This window comes from Gavialis gangeticus, unplaced genomic scaffold, assembly GCF_001723915.1.
Source record: "Gavialis gangeticus isolate Ggan-Ray unplaced genomic scaffold, GavGan_comp1, whole genome shotgun sequence".
Classification (NCBI taxonomy): Eukaryota; Metazoa; Chordata; order Crocodylia; family Gavialidae; genus Gavialis; species Gavialis gangeticus.
The window spans coordinates 31049091-31071544 of record NW_017729004.1 but is presented as its reverse complement, the minus strand read 5'-3'; the positions used below and the strand labels follow the sequence as shown (position 1 = coordinate 31071544).

General features: G+C 43.5%; 1 protein-coding gene across 1 annotated transcript in view; it reads right to left on the bottom strand.

Annotated features, from left to right (window-relative positions):
* The window catches only part of PARD3 (par-3 family cell polarity regulator), an 844345-nt gene that overhangs the window by 623442 nt on the left and 198449 nt on the right, over positions 1–22454 (bottom strand). The window contains exon 3 of the mRNA XM_019507949.1: positions 8614–8794. Coding sequence (XP_019363494.1) covers positions 8614–8794 — 181 coding nt within the window. The remainder of the gene's footprint in view (positions 1–8613; positions 8795–22454) is intronic.

Here is a 22454-nt window from a genome sequence, read left to right as displayed (position 1 = left end):
GGGGGGGGGGGGACACAAATTGAGGTCCCCATCATGGTGAGGGAGGAACCAAGTAGGGAAAAGCTGGAGCTGGGGGTGCTGCCCACCCACGCTGGTGCACAGGGCCCAGGCCCTTTGGGGCCTCCACAGCAGAGTGTGAAATGGGAGACTCAGTGTTGCTGCTGGGAGCCCCATACTGACTGCACCACTATGGTGAAGTATCCCCTGCCCACCCATGCTTCTGCTGCCACTGCTGCCAGGTGGGTAAGGGGTGCCACAGCATGGCCAGCATGGGGCTCCTGGCAGTGGCACTGAGCCACCCCGCTTTCCTGTGCTGGGTCCTGCCTACTGGGTCAGAGCCCCCCAGTGGGGAGGGTAGCAGGGCAGGGAGCTCCACTCCAACTGTGCTGCCCATGGGGGGTGGGGGGGAAAAAAGAGTCAAGATCCACACTCCGCTCCAGCCACAGCAGCTGCCGCTGGCAGGTGGCAGCCAGTGCGTTCATGCATTGCTTGATGGGGACAGGGGCTGTGGCTGGGGAGTAAGGGGCACCTGGAGGGGTGGGGGCTTCAGGTTGGAAGTGACAGACCATGCTGCATTATATGTAAGTAACAACTGCCATGCCTCCTTCAGTCTTACCTACGCTAAACTAGGCCTTTTAATTTTTACTCAGGTCACATGTTGTTAATCTTATTTTAGTTGCTCTTTTCTGAACTCTTTCCAATTTGTTTACATATTTTTTTAAAGAAGAGTGTCCAACATTTGATGCAGTACATCAGGGGAGGTCTCACCCCTGCTAAGTAGAATGCAATAATTATCCCCCTTATCTAACATCTATTAATGCATGCCAGGAAAGCATTCGTCCCTTTTAGGCACTAAGATTGCATTGCTGATTTACAGTCAGTTTGTCATCTCTATAAAACCCAGATCATTTACTACAGTACTGCTGCCTAGCTACTTATTCAAATATTTGTATTTGGTTTTTTATTTTTTTCCTTCCACAATTTCAATACTTTGCAACTGTCTATACTGACTTTCACTTAATTGATTTCAGAGTATTCATCCAATTTCAAAAACATCATTTTTTATTCTAACGCTGTTCTCCGGAGTCCTTGCAGACCCTGCTAAGTTCTTGCCATCATAAAATTTAAGTATAATCTCTATAGTAAATGATGCAAGTCTATCACCAAGGGCCTGTGAGTGTAGGAGGGCTATTAGGAAGGCCAAGGCAGAGGTGGAGCTCAGGCTAGCAACCAGGATTAAGGACAACTAAAAGTCCTTCTTCAAATACATTGGGAGTAAGCAGCAGGTACCAGGTAATGTAGGGCCCCTGTTAGACTCTAATGGTAATCTTGTGGCTACGCCAGATGAGAAAGCCGAAATCTTTAACAAGTTCTTTGCCTCTCTTTTCTTGGATGGGGAACAGGACAGCTCTCCCACCACAGGTAGAGGCAATCTTGAGGATAGCACTGCCAGGCCTTGGGTCTGTGCAGAAGTAGTTAGGGATCTTCTGGAAGGGCTGGATGGTTTCAAATGTGTGGGCCCTGATGCCCTCCACCCACAGGTGTTGAGAGAGCTGGCGGGGGTCATTGCTGTGCCCTTGGCCCAGCTGTACAAGTGATCGTGGTCCACGGGCCAGGCGCCCGAAGATTGGAAACTAGCTAATGTGGTCCTCATCTATAAGAAAGGGAGAAAGGAGGACCCAGGAAACTATAGGCCCATAAGCTTCACATCAGTCTTGGGGAAAATCCTTGAAAAAATTATCAAGGAGCATATCTGTGAGGGGCCATGCCCAGGGCAAATCAACATGGGTTCATCAAAGGCAGGTCCTGCCAGACCAACCTGATGGCCTTTTATGGCCAGGTAACTAAATCCCTGGATGATGGTGTCACCATGGATGTAGTCTTTCTGGACTTTAAGAAGGCCTTTGACATTGTCTCTCACCCCATTGTCATTAATAAATTGAGCAACTGTGGCATTGATGCCTACACAGTTGGATGGGTCAAAAATTGGCTGATGGGGCACACCCAGAGAGTGGTGGTGGACAGGTCATACTCAGCCTGGCGGGATGCGAATAGTGGGGTCCCCAGGGCTCGGTCCTGGGGCCTACACTGTTCAACACCTTCATCAGCGACTTGGACAAGGGGGTGGAAAACACGTTGTCCAAGTTTGCCGATGACACCAAGATGTGGGGAGAGGTTGGCACGCTCAAAGGGAAAGAGAGGCTGCAATTAGACTTAGACTACAGAAGCAGGCGGATGGTAACAGGATGGGCTTCAATGTAGATAAATGCACTTGGGGAGGAATCCACAGCATACAAACAAGCTGGGGAGCTCCCCCCTCATGAGCACAGAGGCGGAAGGGAATCTTGGAGTAATTATTGACTCCAAGATAAACATGAGCTGCCAACGCCAGACCACAGCCAGCAAAGCCAAGCGCACCTTGTCATGCATCCAAACATGCATCTCAAGCCAGTACAGAGAGGTGATACTCCACCTCTATGCAACATTGGTCCGGCCTCAATTGGAGTACTGCGTCCAGTTCTGGGCACCGCACTTTAAGAACAATGTGGCCAGCCTGGAGAGGGTTCAGAGGAGGGCCACCCGCTTGGTTGGAAGGCAACAGGGCAGGCCCTATGAGGAGAGGCTGAAGGACCTCAACCTGTTCAGCCTCAGCAAGTGGAGGCTGAGGGGGGATTTGGTAGCTGCCCACAAACTCATTAGGGGAGATCAGCAGCAAATAGGAAGGGTCCTATTCCCCCCATTCCACCTGGGGTGATGAGGAACAATGGCCAGAAGCTGCTGGAGAATAGGTTCAGGTTAGAAATTAGGAGACACTATTTCACTGTCAGGGTAGCTAGGATCTGGAACCAACTTCCTAGGGAAGTGGTCCTCACTCCTACCTTGGGTAAATTCAAAAAGAGGTTGGATGAACACCTGTCTGGGGTCATGTGATCTAAGCGTTGCTCCAACCAGTGGCAGGGGGTTAGACTAGATGATCTATTCAGGTCCCTTCTGACCCCTAACTACTACAAAACTATGAATCAATGGAGATACTGAACAGTACTCTAGCCAGAGATGGGTCTCTCCAAGACCCTACTGTATATATCAGTGACTCTCAACCAAGGTTCTATGGCACACTGGGGTGCTTCAAAATCCCTTCAAGGGTGCCATGGGATGCCACACTTAAGTATGCAAACATGATTCAAAAGATAAAACCAGATATTTCAAATAGGAATCCATAGTTACAGTCTTTCTGAGTTCTTTGCAACAGAAAAACTGCTATTATTTTTCAGTAGTCAAAAAAAGAACGAAAACGGAGTTAGGATTTGCTGAGAGGTGCCATATGTCTATCCAGCCCTTGCCAGCCATGAATATAAAAAGGTCGAGAATCACTGTTGTATATCTTCCTGCTTTGACAGTAAACTATAGATAACTACTCTGGGTGTTTTGTTTTGTTTTTTTAACTAGTTGTATATCACAGGGATAGCCCTCAAAAATATTGATTTCAGCCAGCTCCTGTGTTACAGATGCATAAGACAAGTGTTATGTTCAAGCGGCCAGCCTTTAGACTTTATGAAAACACAGAAGCATACCTCATTTTTGGGAAACTGACGTGGTAGCCATAAGAAGCTATGAAAGTAGAGAATGGAAAGTCTGACAAATGCAGTCATCTTATGACATCACATGAACTACTACAACATTACACCATGCCACAGGTGAGAAATTTTAGGTGCAGCATGGAAAAGAATTCTTTAGACTTTAAGGAACAGCATGCTCACATGTTCAATGTAAAAGATGATATGCTAGGTTATATTTTATGTGGTACCAAGTGATCACTTACTTTTTATTGCTGTATTTTAATACCTCATTTATACAAAAGCTAGTTTCCAATTATTTTTCACACCAATTCTTCCGTTAGCCAGGCTGTTGGTTATTTAAGAAAACATAATGGATTTTTAAGAAAAGGAAAACTAAAAGAGCAGGACTCCTTCACAGTATCTGATGCAGTTGTAAAGGGATTTTATTTATGGTATTTAAATACAGTACTGTGAAACAAACAACTTGGTTCACAGACAGTGCACCCGCGGCTGAACTGTCATTGCCTGACATCCTGTCTTATCTGCCAAATTGCTCATTAGGTTTGGCAATTTTCACCTGCGCCTCCAGTTTATATTTCAGCAGGAAATAAACATCAGTCTGCTTTAACAATCTTCTGCAGTAAGCCTCCAACCTCTTCTGAGAAGCATGCAGGCACACACACACAAAAACACCTTGTGTACTATACAGCTACAAAAAAAAAAATCCAGCTCAGCTGATGAAATATAGCAACAGGAAGTTTGGCTTTGATAATACAAAAAGAAAGAGAATGTGCTAGATACAAACTGTAACCATTGTAAGCTATGCATAGTACAGAACAACACAGAATTGGTATTATTCTTATTTTCACATTTAGTTGGGAAGATCCAATTTGAACCATCTCCACAAGTGCATAGTATATACTTATATGTTTGCATGTGGGGAAAATGGGAATGCAGATGAATATTACTTTTCCAGCTGGACCTCATCTACCTAACCTTTTCCTTTCTGAGAGAGGAATGATGGTATGATTTACAAATAAACAAAAGGAGTAGCATGGCAACCAGAACAAAGAGAGAAGAAAATCTCAGCAGGCCCTTAAGCTCCAGCCTAATACAGTTAGATGCAGCCTCAGAACAGAGACCACTATGTGCCATTTCGGTGCAGGTGAACAGGAAAAGAATGGCACCCAGCTATAGTTTTGCAAGCAAACCACTGGGGAACATAGCCCAGCTTGTGGGCAAAAAGCACCAAAGAGGTAAAACAAAATGTCTAAAATGCTATAAAACAATTTTAGGCGGAATACTGTTTTTCATTTGTTAGAAGTAAAATATTCACCGCCAACCCTGCAATTAGCTAGAAAATTACAATAATTACAGCAATTTTGTATCCCATCTCCAATCCAATTAATAGATATATGACCTTGTCAACATGTAATAATCAGGATCTGCATCTACTACAAAACTGGATGGGTTTTCTACACTGAATGGAACTTACACAGTAAGGAGGCAATTATTTGAAATACTGAGTATACCATTTGTATGCTATGCTTCACTTCACCAGTTAAAAAGGAAATACAATAGGGATATTATTTCTATTTTCAATGTATATTTAAATGAAACTCTTGAAATAGGTAAGTATAATACAGGATAATATTACTGAATTGGTTTCTATGCCCATGGGTTGGGACTCTTAAGAAGTGCATCTAGATGCTAACAGAAAAAGAAAATACATTCTAACTATTAGGCAGAACCTCTGTGATTGATATTAAAATCTTTAGGCAAAAATATACCACTTCTCTACTTTTGCATGCTTTCCCATGAGAACTGCAAGATCCACAGTCCATAACAGTTGGATGTGCACCAATATGTCAGTTGCCTATCAGATCCACACCGATAAAAGGGAAATTTACAGCATCAGCTATTGGCTTTTTTGGCCGCTGTAGTAGATAACTGCACCCATTGGGCTTCGAACATCCGGTCCCGTGCCGCCCAGCTTTGGGTGTGTAGGACTGCTCGTTGCTCCGTCCCTGTGGTCGCATAGCACAGATGTCCTGCCCCGGGGTAGCCTCCACCCCAATCTCGCCTGCCACGACTTTGTTTGTTTCTTCAGTGGTGGGGTCCGACCACTGGGGCTTATCCAGAGGCTGGAATCTCTGGACAGCAGTCTTCTGCGAGGCTCTAACCTCCCCTACACCTTGCCCTGATACCCAGTCTCGACGAGTTGCTGAAGTCTCTTGGCCTCTGACCCTCACCTCTTGATGTAATGGGCACTAAGGTACAGATGTATAAGGTCTAACCCACCCCCGGATTAAGCCGACTCTAAGGCCCACTGTGGCCTGCCCTCCTACCCCTCCAAAAGTGGGAAAACAGAAAGAAACCAAAGGAAAACCCTGCCAGTAAAATTCCTGACCTCACACAAAATGGGCTACCCTAGCCCTGAGAATTCCCCAACTAACCTTGTCCTGGGTACCCGTATGTCGGGCAGTCAGCACTGCCTGAATGCCAAACTGGACTATTAGTGGTCCCTCTAGTTCTGCCCACTCTGTCGCTCACCGAGCAGCTCTAGATGGTAGAAGCTTGTTTCCTGCATCCCCTCTCGCTGCTTAGACTCTCCGTTCCCCGTCTGGGTTTACTCCTGGAGCCTTCCCAAGCCCGTGCCGATCCCACCTGGGTCGCTGGCTCAACTTCCGTCACCCTCTCTTCAGGACCATCCCTGCTGTCAGCTTCTACATTCTGAACCCTTGGATCCTCTCCCTCGACTCCTTCACCTGGAAGAGGGACATCTGCCGTGCTGATGCTGACGCCGTTCTTTTGGCAGTCTCCGATGCAGCCTCCTCCCTCGTGGAAGGTCGTCCTGACCCTTCTCACCCCTAATTGGGGTTCCAGAGATACCTCCCCTGGCGACTCTGCTCCTGATCTTCCTCTCTCTTCTTCACTTGAACCGCCTTTTATTTTCTTGCGCCGGCTCTGCTCACTCCTCCCTGCAGCTGGCCGCAGTTTCACCAAGATGCAGATAATCAGCCGCGCAGGTCCCACCGCCATTTCCGGTCTTGCCATGGCGCCAGCTGCAGGTAAGGGAGTCTTCGTTTCTTTCCCTCTTTCCTCACCTTCCCTGTTATGTTCTGGGTCCCAGGATTCCCCCTTGGCCCCTCGGGGTCTGTCCCCTGTACCTTCCCTGTGACAATAATGTTTACCAATAATTATGCCTTCTGGCCAGGGCCCTGGACACGTGGGTTCCCTCAGGGGACGAAGGGTTTTCCCTTGCAGGCAGGCAGCATTCCAGCCTGCGACAGGTCTGCTTGGGGCTGCCAGGAGTGAGTCACAGGGGGCTCCACATGCACATGCAGAGCCACACACATGCACATGGCCAGGAATACAGCTGGGCAGCATGGCGAGCAGCACCCTGCAGGTAAGTCTATGGATGGGAAAGGGTGGGAGGAGAGACAGATTGAGGCCTCCCATGGTGAGGTAGGGGCTGGGGGCACTGTCCAGCCAGGGTGGTGCACAGAACCCAGGGCCAGGGTGGGGAGGAGGACAGGGGGCATGAAGGGGGCATGTGCCCCCCCCCAGATTTGTGCATGGGGAGGATGCAGGCTGCTCACTGTGAGCTCAGGGCTCTCTGCCTTGCTGAATTTGCCCTGGAAGCCCCGTGCCAGCTTCACGCCCCCTGCCTCTGGCAGCAGGGGGTACAACTTTCCATCCCCACTGCTGCCAGGCAGGCAGGGGGCATGCAGCCAGTTCAGGGTTCCCAAGGGAAAGGGCAGCACAGCAGAGAGCCCTGAGAGAGCTCACAGTCCACATCTGCCCTGTGCACAAATCTGGTAAGAGTTGGCACATACTCCTGATGCCTCCCTTGGGGGGTACACACAATGGCAGGGAGTCACCCCTCCCACCCCTGGACAAGCCACCTGTGGCTCCACACCTCACTCCCTGCCATGCCGGTTTAACCAGAGTAAATCAGTTACCAGATCAGCATCAGCCAATATGGTTGCTTAATAATCGGCTACCAGTACTGTCAGGTTTTTTGTTTTTTTTTTTATCTTTATAGATACACACCTAATGACAGCCCTAAATAAATTTTATTTTGCACTTTTAAAGCACCTCTTATCATAGATTCTTCAAGCACTCTATCATCACTGAGTACTTTTCAACAGGTTTGTGAGTTAACACACCAGCCTAAGGAAAAAAACAAAACAAACAAACAAAAACCAAAAACCATGAGTTTTTGCCTGCCTCAGAAGCTCCATGCAGTTGTTGCAAACCTATTCTGGGTTTTTCAATAAAGCATAAATTTATTTTAGAAGAGCTACATTAAAAAAAATGACAGTGTGGCTGACTGTCAACAGCTCCTTATAATTTACACAGGTAAATCCATACAGAGAACCTTACTAAAAACACTTTAGAAACTTATAGTGATTGATGATAACATCTGGATATGTTTCTTGACATCATCAGCCAATAAAATTTGATAATATTATGCAGACTGCTAAGAATGTTATTGGATGACTAAAAAGCTAAAAGTAATATTAACCACTGAATTCCTAAATTTTGAGAAATAACCTGTCTACTGATTATAAAAAGATCATTCTGTTACTGTATGCATCACCAGCTGTTTTAACTGAAAAGTGGTAAGTAAGCCACCAGCTTACTTGTGGGATGGGGAAAGGGAAGGGAAGACTACAGCAACCACTGCTTATAGTTTCATTTTACCTTTTTCTTCTTCATTTTATATATCAACTGGCAAACAAAGCTACACACAACAACTTCATTTGGAAGTGTTTCCATAATTTCTTTGTTTGGCAATTTATAACTGGACAGAGACAGAAAGACTTATTGCTGTTTAAAAGGAGCATATAACCAATTTATTATAATGGAGAGGTTTATTTACTTGCATGCAACAAACAGTTATCTGGCTTTTTATTTTTTTTTAAAACTGTAATCATCTTTCAATAAGGACAGATAATGAATCATATTCTCAGTAGTATAACTGAGTAACAGAAGTTGGCATCCTTCTAAATTAAGATTAAATGTGCAGAACCACTGAGCTTTCACTTACTTGCACGAAGCACTGAAGGTGTGACCTCAATTTCACTTGTTGCTTGATAAGGCTGAAAGGCTGAAGTGGTGTTGGAGCCAAGTTCACTGCCAAAAATCTCTGGACTTTGAGTGCCAGTTGAGCTGGCACTGGTGCCATCGCCTCCATGATGTGGATCTTGTTCGTCAAATACGGCTACAAGCTGTGAATGACAAATAAATGCTTTGTTTTAAAAACTGCAACCTCAATAGGCTATTGGAAATCAGCATTTCATTGCTCCTTCCTATCAAAATAGTCAGAAGCCACCCAACAAACTAAGGGTCAAACAACATTATGAGTTCACCTACTCACGAAATGACCACTATGAACAGGGTGCAGACATACAACCTTCAAGAGGACCGACTGCCAGATTCTGCAGCTCAAAAAGTGCAACAAGCCAAGAAAAAAAACAGCCAGGGAAGAGCCACATCTGTAAAAATTATTGGCGTGTGCAAAGTGGGCCATATTCGAATTGGATTCAGCCCAATTCGGGGAACAGTGATTCAATTCATTGATTCGGATCACTGTCCCAATTCGATTCACCCAAATTTGACGATTCGATTTGATTTGGAGAATCAGCAATTTGGCCATAGACATAGCTTTATATGTATTTTCTACGTACCTCAAGGTACCAGGTGTAGCTTGTGAATGCTGAGATGGTGGGGTGGATGGAACATCCTACAGGAATGCAGGGGGCCCCCTGCATGCTCGGCGGCGGACCTGGAAATACTTCCAATTGGCTGTGGGGGGACCCCAGGTCTCCCCCCAGACACAGGAGGCACCAGTTGCCGAGCCAAGGGGCAGGGTCCCCCGCACACTCCACAGCAGGAGTGAACCAGGGACACTCCATCTGCCCCACCTGGTACCTTGAGGTATGTAGAGAAAACATATAAAGCTGTGTCTATGGTCGAATCTCTCCAAATCCAATTGAAGGCTTCCGATCTGATTTGGAGAGATTAGTGGGTCTCCCGATCTGATTCGGACATTCGGCCACCAAATCAGGCCGAATCTCCTCTGAATCGAATCAGTGACTGAAACTTAGCACAGCCCTAAAAATTAACCCCCGCCTTTTCTGGAAGACCTAGTACCACCTCTGTCCCTGCCTGGTGGTGAATGAGGCAATCATACCATCAACTCCTGTTGAGACACAAGAGTGCAAAATGTTTTCCCTTGCCCTCTCTGAAGTTGAATACTGCTCTAAAGGGACACTGCACTTTACATATTTTAGTACAATACGAGTCGTATGCATCTCCAGCGGAACTTCATTAACTAACTCCCTGGAGTTGCATGAAGCCAACTTTGCTAAGATAAAGGCAAACGTGTTTTTATTTATTATGCCTAACTAGACTTTGATAAAGATTTATCTAAATCGCTTGAATTAAAAAGGCAGATAAAATTCCCTTAACCTATTCTAACAAATAGAGACAGTAGGAAAAAATAATACAACTTGTAAATGAACATAAAATATTCTTCAACATTAAATAAATGACGACTCATTTAACTGTAAACCACCCCTCATGTTTTATCATCCACAGTAAACCATTTAAAAATAAAATGCTGGTTTTCCTATGTTTATTTTAAAATTGACCTGGCAGAGGAAAGATTATTATGGTTAAGCAAACTTTGTAGCCTCCATAAATGCATCCACAATTCAACAATTGATAGGCTCTTCCAAGAAATCATTGCACCCTACTGTCTAAACTAGATGTCTAATGGGCAATGTGAACTTAAAAAGTTACACATATTATTGTTCTCTTTAACAGCTCAGCTTACTATACCCAAAAGGGATTACTTTTTCTAGTTGGACTAGATGTGAATTTGATGTCATTCACATTCAGTCAGTCAGTTTCACTGTTTCCCCTGTGATTTGTATGAGACTTCCACAAAACAAGTGAGAAACCAATTTATAAAAATCAGGAAACAATTTTTAGCAAGAAAATCCAGCATAGGAATTTGGGATACTCAAACCTTCTTGAATGCATTTATAAATGAGTAGATTTTAAATTAATAGTGTCCCTTAAATACTGCCAAAGAAAAACATTGTGGGCACTTCCAACATGCCCATCACCCTGGCATCTAGGCTCTGATCTGGGCAAAAGAGCAAGAACAAAGGGAAGGGTGAAAATTCAATACTTTTTTAGACCAATTTAGAAGGCAAGGGACAGAAATAAAACAAAGCTGTTATAATATATTTTTGATTCATAAGCCGTTAATTCATACACAAAATATATAGGTCTTAACTTCACAGAAAAAATATGGAAGAGACATCAATATCACCTTACCTCTACAATTTCTGTTTCTTTAGATATATAGTAAAAAAACGTTTTTTGGCATACTGGTAAGCATCACACATAATGGAAACTGAAATTTTTGTCAAAGAAATTAAACAGATTGTGATACTTATCCTTGTTTTAATTTGGCCATTTTTAATGAGACCCTTATTCCTAACATTTAGTACTTCATAAGCAAATGACCCACAAGTGTAAATTTTCAAGATTCTATTCAATGATATTGGTTGGAGGGAAGATGCAGAAAATAATACCAGAACATGAAAAACACACTTGAAAATTGTGACAAGAGATGCAAATGATTTTCCCCTATGTGGTCCTTTCCTTTTTCAAGTCCTTGTGACAAGGTAGTTAGCAGAATTTGCAGATGCAATGGAATCTGACATAGCCATGCTGCAACCACTTCTTCTATGACTTCAAACTCTCGACCTCTGGGCTTCTAGGTCCTCATCCCAGTGTTAACACCACTGGAGCAGGGCCCTGTATGTGGTATATGTCAGCTTTAATCCCAAAGTTACATTAGCTTCTCTTGAGACAGACTGACAAGTGTTCTCTGGCTTTGGGACTCTACATTCTTTACAGCAAAACTCCAGACAGACAGTCAGTTAAAGGCTTGATGGGATCTTATCTGGTATCCTAGGGCTGCCTCAACCTCCGGCCCATGAGCCAAATGCAGCTCACAAAAGCATAGTATCCAACCCACAGGGTTCCCCATGGGGCAGGAAATGTGGTGGCGAGGGAGCAGCAGGAAGTAATACTGCCCCTCTCCCGTTGCCAAATCCCCAAACCCTTCAGGGCTGGGCCATGCCCCCTCACCCACAATTTGGCCAAACAGCCCTGCCTCGCTGCCCCGTGTGCCCAATTACACCCATCAGCCATATCAGGTCTGCAGACAAATGGAGCACAGTCCATCTGGCCCATAGGGCAAAAAGGTTTGGCATCACTGCGCTATCCCAACAATCATGCTTCCTGCCAGGCCGCATATGCGGGGTAGAAGGCACAGTCATGGGATCAGATCTCAATGACACCCTGCTGCTGATATGGGGGAACCAGGGTCCTTCATGATCCCAGGCTCCCTCTGCATGAACTGTGCTCCCGTGGCTTGGAACATCAGTCAGCTGACTGGTCCTCCAAGCTGCAGGAGAAGATCAGAGTCCCTGGCAGGATTTGAAGGGCTCCAGTGCACTCCTAGGGCTGGGAGCACCAATCAGGTGACTGGTGCTCCCAGTCTCAGGAGCACACCAGAGCGCTGAAAGGAAAGGCCACGTGTTCAATTTAAAGTACAATGGAAACAAGCCACAACGTTGTTACACATTTTGTGAAATAACTGTGACTTATTCCCTTTTTAATCAAGCCATTAATTGCTTGAACTTGTTGCCAGGTAACCTGTTGTAATGTCTGCCAGGGACCCAAGTAGTCTCCATCTTTTTCCACTAGTTAGCCTATAATCTAAAGGCTGACCATTCACATTTCTATTTCTCCCTTGAACTTACACAACCCAGCAGTTATTCACTAATTCACCAGCATCAAGCTTTCGTGACGTTTCAAATCTATTGAAAAATTTGTCAAGTTGTATTATGTCTGTACACTAAAGGGAAAAAATAAGAAATAATCCAGTTTTTAAATGCTATTTAAATTTTATTTCCCTGTTCTACAGGAATGGTTTATACCTCACATCATTTCTGCACTATTTAAGATATTTACCATACAGTATAGTAGTGATATTATCAACAAACCACTCCTCAGTGATCACCCCATAATCATGGTCTGCAGGGACCCATAATAAGGAGAAATCCGGATTCTGGTGTTTCAAAATTGTTCAGGGTTCTATGTGGGCGACTGACACTGCAGAAGCACGACATGGAAGATCTATGGTCTGTTATACCAATAAAATTTTCTTATATTTATTAGCACTTGCACAACATTCATTATCAAAGAACCAGCTGCATTCTGTCCTAGCAAAAGCTGTAACACCAACTACTCTAAACACTAAAGATTTCAACATCTATCTGTTCTGGACCAGAAGCCATTGGAAGCCACTTCTGGAGCTATCTAATACCAGTCTGCAAAGTGATCATTTAACTTGTGATCCCTGGGAATTCATTTCTTCATTGAATATTATGGATACCTATACACATGCCGGACATGGGCTAAGTAGCACACATTGGAGCAGACTCAATTAATTAGCTAATTAGCACACTCCAGCAGCCTCCGTGTCACATATATTCAGTGTCCTCACTGTGGCGGCATGAGCCGCTCCCCAAAGACAAACCCCAACGCTCCGTGAGATAGATCTGGGGACCTCAGCCCCGCAGAAAACTTAGAGAAGCAGGCGGTGCTGGCAGGTGGGTCGCGTGAGCTGGCGCTGCACCAGCTTTTCAAGCAGCTATCAATCAAGTTTGGTGGCAGCCAGCTGATGACATCAGCCACTGCTGCAGGAGATTCAAACATGCCGGCAGAAGCTGGCAGGGTAGAGAGAGGCAGGAGGTGAGAAACCGAGCTGGCCAGGGTGTGACCCGTCCAAGCAGTAATTACAAATGACCCTGCAGAGAGTAGGCGAGGGCAGTGTCAGGGAGCCAGACAAAGCTCATTGAGCCCAGGCTCCACAAGAGCAAGCTTCGGGTCAATCACCAACCCCAGGGCACAGGTAGGATTTATTCAACCCCGAGCCTCTGGAGGGCACCGCAGGCACAAACCCTGCACTGGGGCTAAGCAAAATCAAGGACCCAGAGTGAAGAGCCACAAGCCTGCACTGTGAACAGAGGCCGAAGAGGCTGGGGTCCCTTGGCTGGAGAAGAGAAGCCGGGACCACAGGCTGGCACAGTGGCACAACAAAGTCCAACGGTTGACAAGTGGACAGGGAGTAGGGAAGGTGCAGCCCCAGGACCAACTGCAACAAAACAGTGAGTACTGGTCTCTGGCTTATAATACCACTGAACCCCTCCTTTTCAGTTAAAATTCCATCAAGTCATGCCAGGTGAGTTAGGGGGCCTATCCCAGGGAGCAGAGAAGTACTCATGGTACTTACTGAGGTTGTGACACCCACTCTTCAAAATGGCAACAGGGGCACTTTAACTAAAGGTCATCAAACGAGCTTTGGATAAAGCACCCCCACCTCAATTTTGAAGCATGGGATGCTGAATACATGCTACTCTGCATGCATTTTAATTAGAGTAGGTTTTGGAGCTGCTCTAAGTAAATTAAAGCACTCTGCCCCTCCCCACCCCGAGCATGTATAAAGGCACCATATATTCACAAGTACATACAAGACCTGGAGGTAGAAGCCTAAGGTCATAACTTGAATTTTGAGGCCAAACGGGTGGTGTCAATCTGGTACAGCAACTGGATACAATTATGAAACCAGTTTCTATTAGCCTTCCGTACTTATACCACAATGGTATAAATATTGAATCACAACAGGGTTTAACCATAGAAGTGGAAGAAGGGGATGGAAATGAAGGTGATCTTTTCTTAGGGCAACAACATCTAACAACACACTTCTCTGGTCCAGAACACTTCTGTATGGATTCTGGGAAGACATTTTGAATGTTGACTTTTCTAGTAAACAACCAGAAAACTAGCTATGAGCCTACATAATTTTGCAATGTGATGACTGCCAGTTTTAAAATTGTGGATAGCTTTCCAGAACTATTCCAGGTTAATTACTTTACTTTTAGTTTTGGATTGTACTGCACAACCTAACTCCAGTTCTTATGGCTAGAAACTCTACGTGTTCTTGAAAGGACTAAAAAAAGATAATGAACACAGATTAGGAAGCAAAATGACTAACACCAGTTGTTTGACTTAAAGATAAAAGACTAAGAATTACAAAAGTTTAAAGGACTCAAAATGAAATTCAAAGAGAGTCAGAGATGCCTTAGCCCCTTAAGCTCCTTTGAAAATCCTCACCCCAAAAGGGGACCAAGCAAAAATCTCAAGTTGCTTACTAGAAGTACCTGTTTACCTCAGAGCCAGAGACCTGAACATATATATGATTAATGGCTTGAGATAGAGACCTAATCACCAAGGATTTTCAGGGCACAGACACTGTACTCTTGGATCACTGAACTAAAAAATTGATGGCTGGAAATGAAATTTGGTACTAAGAAACCACAGGGTTATCTCAGCAATCTAATTTAATAAAACGATGTCTTGACTCAGGTTGACATATTTATATTGATAATTACAATATGGCAACAAGAAATGTTAAAATCTTTGATGCTGGGCTTGATTCTTGTTGGTGTAAACTGGCATATTTCCACTGAACTCAAAGCCCAGAGTCTCTGTATACACCAGTTTCTCTTCCAACTGTTTTCTGTCTAACAGAACCTTTAAATAAAGAAATCAGTACTGGAAACCTGGCATGTACAAACCCACGTTCAATTTGATTAACAGAACTGCAGTAGATATTTTACAAGATGTCAATAAAATGTAACTATTTTTTTAAAATCAAGAATCTAGAAACCATCTAGAGAAATACAAGTAAACCCATGTTAAATTATGGACAATATAATTTCATAAATACAAAGTATCGGCACCCATATAATATAACTACACACAACGCTCCAAGAACATTTAATAAAGAACATCAAATTTTAAGAACTGTTATCAAAGCTGAGCAAGTTTCCTAAACAGTGAAGGAAATGCCTGTGACCTGAACTGACAAATTTCAACAGAAGTTTTACTTCTCTGCTACCATGAAGAATACAAAACAGGAAAAATAAAAGTACACATTTTTAACTAAGCTGCTAACTTGGTTTTCTTCTTTTTGGCCTAACTCAGCTCTCTTCTCAAAGATGGAGGGGAAAAAAAATTATGTTAATGGATTTTGTGTCTGAATATGCACGTTCATTCTAAAGAGTAAAGAAACAACATCTCTGGACTATTTTGGGGTATTTTGTTGCATTTTTAATACACAACGTACGACACAGCAAATTAAGACACATTCTAATAAAGTTATATTTGCTTTTTCAGAAAGGACCCATATTATTTAATCATGCTTAATTAAAGAGAAGGAAGACCTTTCCAGACACTATCATCTACCACCCTTACAAAAACAGATCTGCTTTACAATCCCTCTACAGGATTCAGTCCAACCATCTTTGGACTTGTTTCCTAGCTTGCAAGGCAGCAAAACTAAATATTTGGTTTCATCTATGGGAAGGTAATAATTTCTCTGCATACTTGTCCAAAAAAATGGTTTTCAGATCTTCATGGGAAGGACAGATGCCAAAAGGCATGACTATCACTTACACCAGACGTTCAGAAAAAGCACAGACCCATAAAAACTAGGAGTGAACAAAGCAGGCCATATTCACTTCGGATTCGGCCCAATTTCAGGGGACAGTGATTTGATTCACCGATTAGGATCTCTGTCCTGACTCAATTCAGCTGAATTCAAATCTGAAGATTTGATTCCTTTTTGGAAAAAGTCAGTGATTCAGCCATACATTCACTTTATATGTTTTTTCTACATACCTTGAGGTACCAGGCAAGGCTCGTGAACACGAAGATGGTGGCGTGGATGGAGCATCCCACAGGAGCAGGGGGGAGGGGGCCTCCCTGTGCGCTTGGCGGCAGACCCGGAAGTGGATTGGAAGTACTTCCAGTCCACTTCTGGAGCTGCCACTGAGCACGCTGGGGGGACACCCCTGCCCCGCGCCCCATTCTCCCTTGGGACACTCCATCTGCTCCACCATCTCAGCGTTCATGAGCCACCTGGTACCTTGAGGTATGTAGAAAAAAAATATATAAAAATCTGTTTCTATGGCCGAATTGTCGAATCTCTCCAAATCACATCCGAGGCTTCCGATTCGATTTGGAGAGATTAACAGGTCTCTCCTTATTCAATCTGGATTTGGAAGTTCAGCTGCCGAATCAGGCCAAATGTCCTCTGAATTGAATGAGCAACCAAAGCTTCGCACTACTCTAATAAAAACCCAGTAAATTTCATGTAGTCACCAGTTTGTGGAGTCCAATAACTTGTGCCTGATTAGAGCATCATTTGCACATTGGTGCATTTTAGTTATTTTTTCTGACTCAGAATAGTCAAGCATTGGAGTGGGCTGCCTACAGAAGTTGTGGAATCTCCAACTACGGAAGTTTTCAACAGTGGGTTAGACAGACACTTGGCTGGAATGGTTTAGTCAGGGATGATCCTTCCTTGAGCAGGATGACCTTGTGATGTCCCTTCCAGCCCTACTTTCCTATGATCCTAATGCATGTGTTCCAGCAAAGCATACAGTTTTGATAAGAACATAACAAAAGGTGGAGAATCTCACCATTGCCCTTAGTAACTAGCCTCAGTGATCAGCCCAGTTAAAAACGTGTGATGTATTTCTGATTTGAATTTTGTCTGGCTTCATCTTTCAGGTGCTGGTTCTTGTTATGCCTTTCTTTCCAAGACCCTTTTAGTACCCAATACTTCCTCTCCATATATGTATGCACACACTACAGTCGGAGTGCCTCCAAATCATCTTCAATCCCCAAATCCCGTGTCTCTTTTCTACACTAGCAGTCCCATTAATGCAATATAAAGAAGTAAAATCACCTCCGTTTCCTTTTCTAATCATTCAAGAATGCACGTTATCCCTTTTGCCACAGCACTGCATTCAGAGGTCACATTGATTTGCTTGACCTGTATCTTCTGAAGAGTAGTTCTTGTTTTCTGGGATAATCCCTTATTCAGAAAATATGACCTGCATTTCTTGTTTTTAGATGTATAACATTGCATCAAAATATACTAAAGCACTTTATTTCAACAGTCTCACCTTACTAAGCCAGATGTGTGACAGTTCCCATATCATTATTTAATGTTCTTTCCAATCTTTCAGTCATCCATTATTTTTGCAGGCAGTTTGTTTTTTTTGAGTAGTTGTCTACCTGTAAGCCTGTTCTTAATTGACACGTGCTCTACAGATAATGTAGAATGCTTTTGATTTTTTTTTAAACGAACATATTGTATAGTACCAAGTTGCAGCCACCTGGAGTTTTCCTTGGTATTCTAGGACTTATTAAACATTAATATCTATGGCTCAAAGCTCACTTCACCCAACTCAACTTTTGGGTGCAAGTCACCTGGCCTAGCTGACTTAAAAATACTTGAAGTAAAGGTTTTTGGGTGATATCTTTTATTAGACTATAGTGTATAGCTTGAATAAAATTAGACAAGCTTTCGAATGCAAAGCATTCTTCTTCAGGCCTGAGGAGGAAAGCAGATCCCAGGGGAAAATTCCCAGGGTAGCAAATGAATTTTTTGTTCCAAAGTTTGCATTTTAAAGGCATTTGATAGATTTCCCTTGAGCATAAAGATAGCGAGGTCGGAAAGGGAGTAGCTGTTCTGCAAAAAACACTCCAGCTGTGTGTCGGTCCTTTACATTTTTTTTTTCTGTAAGAGTTCATGCTGGTGTGTAGTTGCTATTTCATTTTGCCCATGTAGCTACCATGAGGGTATCTGGGTGCACTGGACCAGCTGTATTGCATTTTGGCAGGGTGGATAAATATCGGTTTTTTTAGAATCCAAAATATAATTGGATTTGTAAATATTTTTAAAAGTTTTCCTTTTTAAAAATAACCCAGCTTAAAATGGGATTTGAGTTTAATACAATATAGGCTAACGTATAACCTATTAAAATAATTTAAATAAAATAGCATGTCGAGTCAATAAGCCTCTGCTAAAACTCTGAAGTGGAGAATGATTTTCTTTTACATAAACAGGAGGGGGAAAGCATCTAACTTTTGAGGTTTCACTTCAAAAATATGGCAAAGTATTTCATGTATTAAGGGCCTGTGCAAGGGATGCAGGGTCTATACTACTGGATGCAAAGGATCAGCAAAGTCATCACAAAGGCTTCAACAGGATGGCTTATTTCACAGAAACAAATATTACATTGGAAATGCCCATGCTGAAGAAGATTTAAAAGAAGCAGCTCTAAAAGTATAATACGCTGAGCAGAAATTCAAGCATCATGTGCAAAGCCTTTTTTACAGCTAATGCTGCAAATGTAGCAAAGATAAGAAGAAACTTAGAAGAAGATAATGAAGTAAACCTGAAAACCTTATAACATGGGTGCAGTGCTCGTTTAGTCCAAGATAAGTAAACCGGTAATAAAGGAAAACATTGTTGAAACTGCAAAATATTCTGTAACAGCCACTTTGCTTCAGCTTCACTAAAGAGAGCTGGAGCATCCAAACTAGTTCTCCCCCAAGATGTACAATCAAATTCAGTGGTTGACTGCTTTGAGCTATTATTAAGAAGTGCCCTGTTCTGATCATCATCTGTGAAGAAAATTGTGATAAAATTGATGCAAGTATCAAAGCTAGTGTAGTCAACATTAGACTAAAGGGAAATGAAGAAGAGATGCTGAATACACCAAAAACAAACTGGTGTACACACTACAAAAAGACGTCTGCTATATTGCAGAGGCTGGTGAAATTTGGAAAGAACTTTAAGAAATATTAAAGCAAGAAATGTCCAAAGTTAAAATGCAGGCAGTAAATAAACAGATGAATCGAACATCTACTCCACCTCATTTTCTTGTCAATATTCCTTACACAAAGTACAAGGGTAGACGCCTAACTGCCCAAAAGGAAAATGCTGCTATAACACGGGCATCTACTAATCACCCACCAATCATGCCAACCATAATAAATTTCAGGCCTAGAAGCAAACCATTCAAGCAGCACATACTGGCTCAGAATGTTTTAAAGAAAGTCACACCACTGAACTGGTTGAAGTCACTAGCCAAGCACTTGGAACCAGAGTTGATTGAAGTGCAACACTAGCTTTTACTAGCAGGAGCCTCTTCTGCAGGTGCAGAAAAAATATTTTCTTCATTTGGACTAGTTCACCCAAAGCGGAGAAATCCATTGGGAGCGGAACAAGTGGGAAAGCTTGTTTTTCTCTTCTAGTCTACAAATAAAAAGGGGGTGGAGGATGAGATTTGAGAGTTGTTTCTGTATCCAAAACATTAAGGTTTTGTTTAATAAATTTGAAGTGTTGGTTTTGTGTATTTAAATTAAATTCAAGTTGCAGCTTAATACAAATAGGAGCAAGAAGTCATTAAATGAATAAGAAAGATATATTTCATAATATAGCGTACCAAAACGTACAATTTCTAACAATCCAAATATTACGCTACATAGTTATACATACATATTCTAGTTTCTGTGCCTATAAAATAAATATATAGACCAAATCTAGTGTAAAAACTGTATTTTAGAGGTGCACTGATGCATCGTATTGGCACTAATGAAAGGAAAATTTACATTATCGGCAATCAGCCTTTTTTGGCTGAGGTGGCCAATAAACGTTGCTGTAAAATGCCACGTGCATACAGCCAGTAATGCACCCTGGCACCTTGGAGACCAGCAAGTCTGTGGAGGCGGCACAGGCAAGGCAGATCAAGGCCCCCATGGTGAGGGAGGGAGTGGGGCAGGGGCCCAGCTGGGGCAGGGTGGAGCCAGAGGCAGCTCATCCAAGGTGCACACTTAAGGGGGAGGACGGCTCCCAGCTGCTGAGCACACCCCTGGGGGAGGCATAGGGTGCATGGGCCCCCCAGGTCTGTGCACATGACGAGGGTGGACCGCCCACTATGCACTCAGGGCGGGGACTGCACTGGCCTCTTCCCAGCGGGGGGGCTGGGCTGGGGCTGCGCTTGGGGTAGATGGCAGCAACACTGGGAGGGGGCTACAGTGAATTTTAGGGTGGCTGTAGCCCCCCCCCGCCATATCTCCCAGTGCCACTGCCTGCCCAGCCCCCTACCTATAAGCAGGAAGAGACTGGTGCAGCCCCCAGCAGGCAGCCCACCCTCACCCTGCAAACAGATCCAAGGGGCACATGCCCCCCATGCCTCCCCCAGGAGCACGTGCAGCAGCAGGAGCCCCATCCCCCCTACACAAGCCACCCATGGCTCTGCCCCATGCCTTGCCCCACCATGGCTGTACATTGCCTGCCCCTGCCCTAGCCCCACTCCCTCCCTCACCATGGGGGCCTTGATTTGCCTCCCCCATGTCCCTTTCCTCTGCACAGACTTATCAGCCAGATGCTGCTCTCCAAGCTGCCAAGCTGCATATTGGCAATCAAATCGATATCTGCCAACACCGCAGGTCAATAAATTGGCTATTGGCACTGGCCCAAAAATTCTTTAATCAGTGCACCCCTACTATATTTAGTTGTAAAACAGTATGTTTTGTTCTATTAACCAATGAAAAGGTATCTTTCCTTAAAAACAAAATTGTGCGTGCGCACACACACAATGGGAAAGTTGATTTAAATGATTATTTAAAATCGTGCTTTTGGCTTGCTGATTTAAATCAACTTGAATTAAATCAATTCACCCTGCATTTTTGGAAAGGCATGCGTACAATCCATAGATTTTGATGGGTCTGTTGTGGGAAATGTTGATTATAAAGCAATAGAGATGTGTTGCCAAGTTAAGCAACTAATGCTAAAGCAAGGTTCTACCTCATTTGATGTCTGGTGAGCAGTGGTGAGTCTGGATAATGAGTAGGAGAAGATTAAGGGGTTGTTTGAAGGCCAGGAGTGGAGGGTTGGGAATATTTCAGGGTCTCATCTATGTTGCATATAGGCAACTGCAGCCTATGCAGTCTGATGATCCTTTTAATTGGTTCCAAGGTGTCATTGTTGTACAAAGACATATTTTAGGCTGGCCAGGTGGGCATTATGAGTGTTCTCCTCAGAATACACTCTGAGGACCTGACTGTAGAATACAGCTTTTTTAGCATCCTTGGAATGATTGCTAGTCTTGTGGTCTTAAGTATGATGGCCTGTGAATTTTTTGTATAAGGTGGTTGCCCTGGTGCCATGCCAGATGTGGACTATGGCATCTAGAAAGCTGCTTTTAGTGTAGGAATGTTCCAGGGAAAGCTGGATGATGGTGAGAGTTGTCAAGCTTACAGCAGAAGTCGTTAAGTGATACTTATTCATAGTTACTGATTACTAATTATCTGAAAAATAATGCATCATCCTCATGCGGTGCAAATATGTTTTTCTGTCTTTCCTACATCATTCCTGACCAAAAGCAAAAAGGTTCACCTCAAGACGTTTGTCTGGTCTTTGATTTTTGTGCTTTTGGGACCAGCAGGTTCTCCAAAATAAACACTTGGAGTTTCTACTTCACTGGAGTCCACTTCAAAATCCATATAGCTCCATGCGATGTGGTCATTGGTCTTATGTGCAACACAACCAGTGGAGACCTTAGATTATTTAATAATCTTGCTTGTTCTTTCCATAACATCTATTTTGATTCAATATATAAACAAACCATGTGCCGTCTCCTTAGCTAAAATCCTTCCACTCTTCTTCAAATGGAATCACCAGTTACAATGGTATGTCTTTTTAGATTATTAAATACCTTTCTCCATAGCTGCTTGCTTCATCCCATGGGAAATCCATCTGCTATAGATCTCTGGTCCCTGATAGCAGCTAAGGGCGCTGATGCACGCGCAGGCCCCTGCTCTAACTAATGGTAGTTTATATAAAGAAAAGCTTTAGAGTGGCCTCCCTGACCCAAA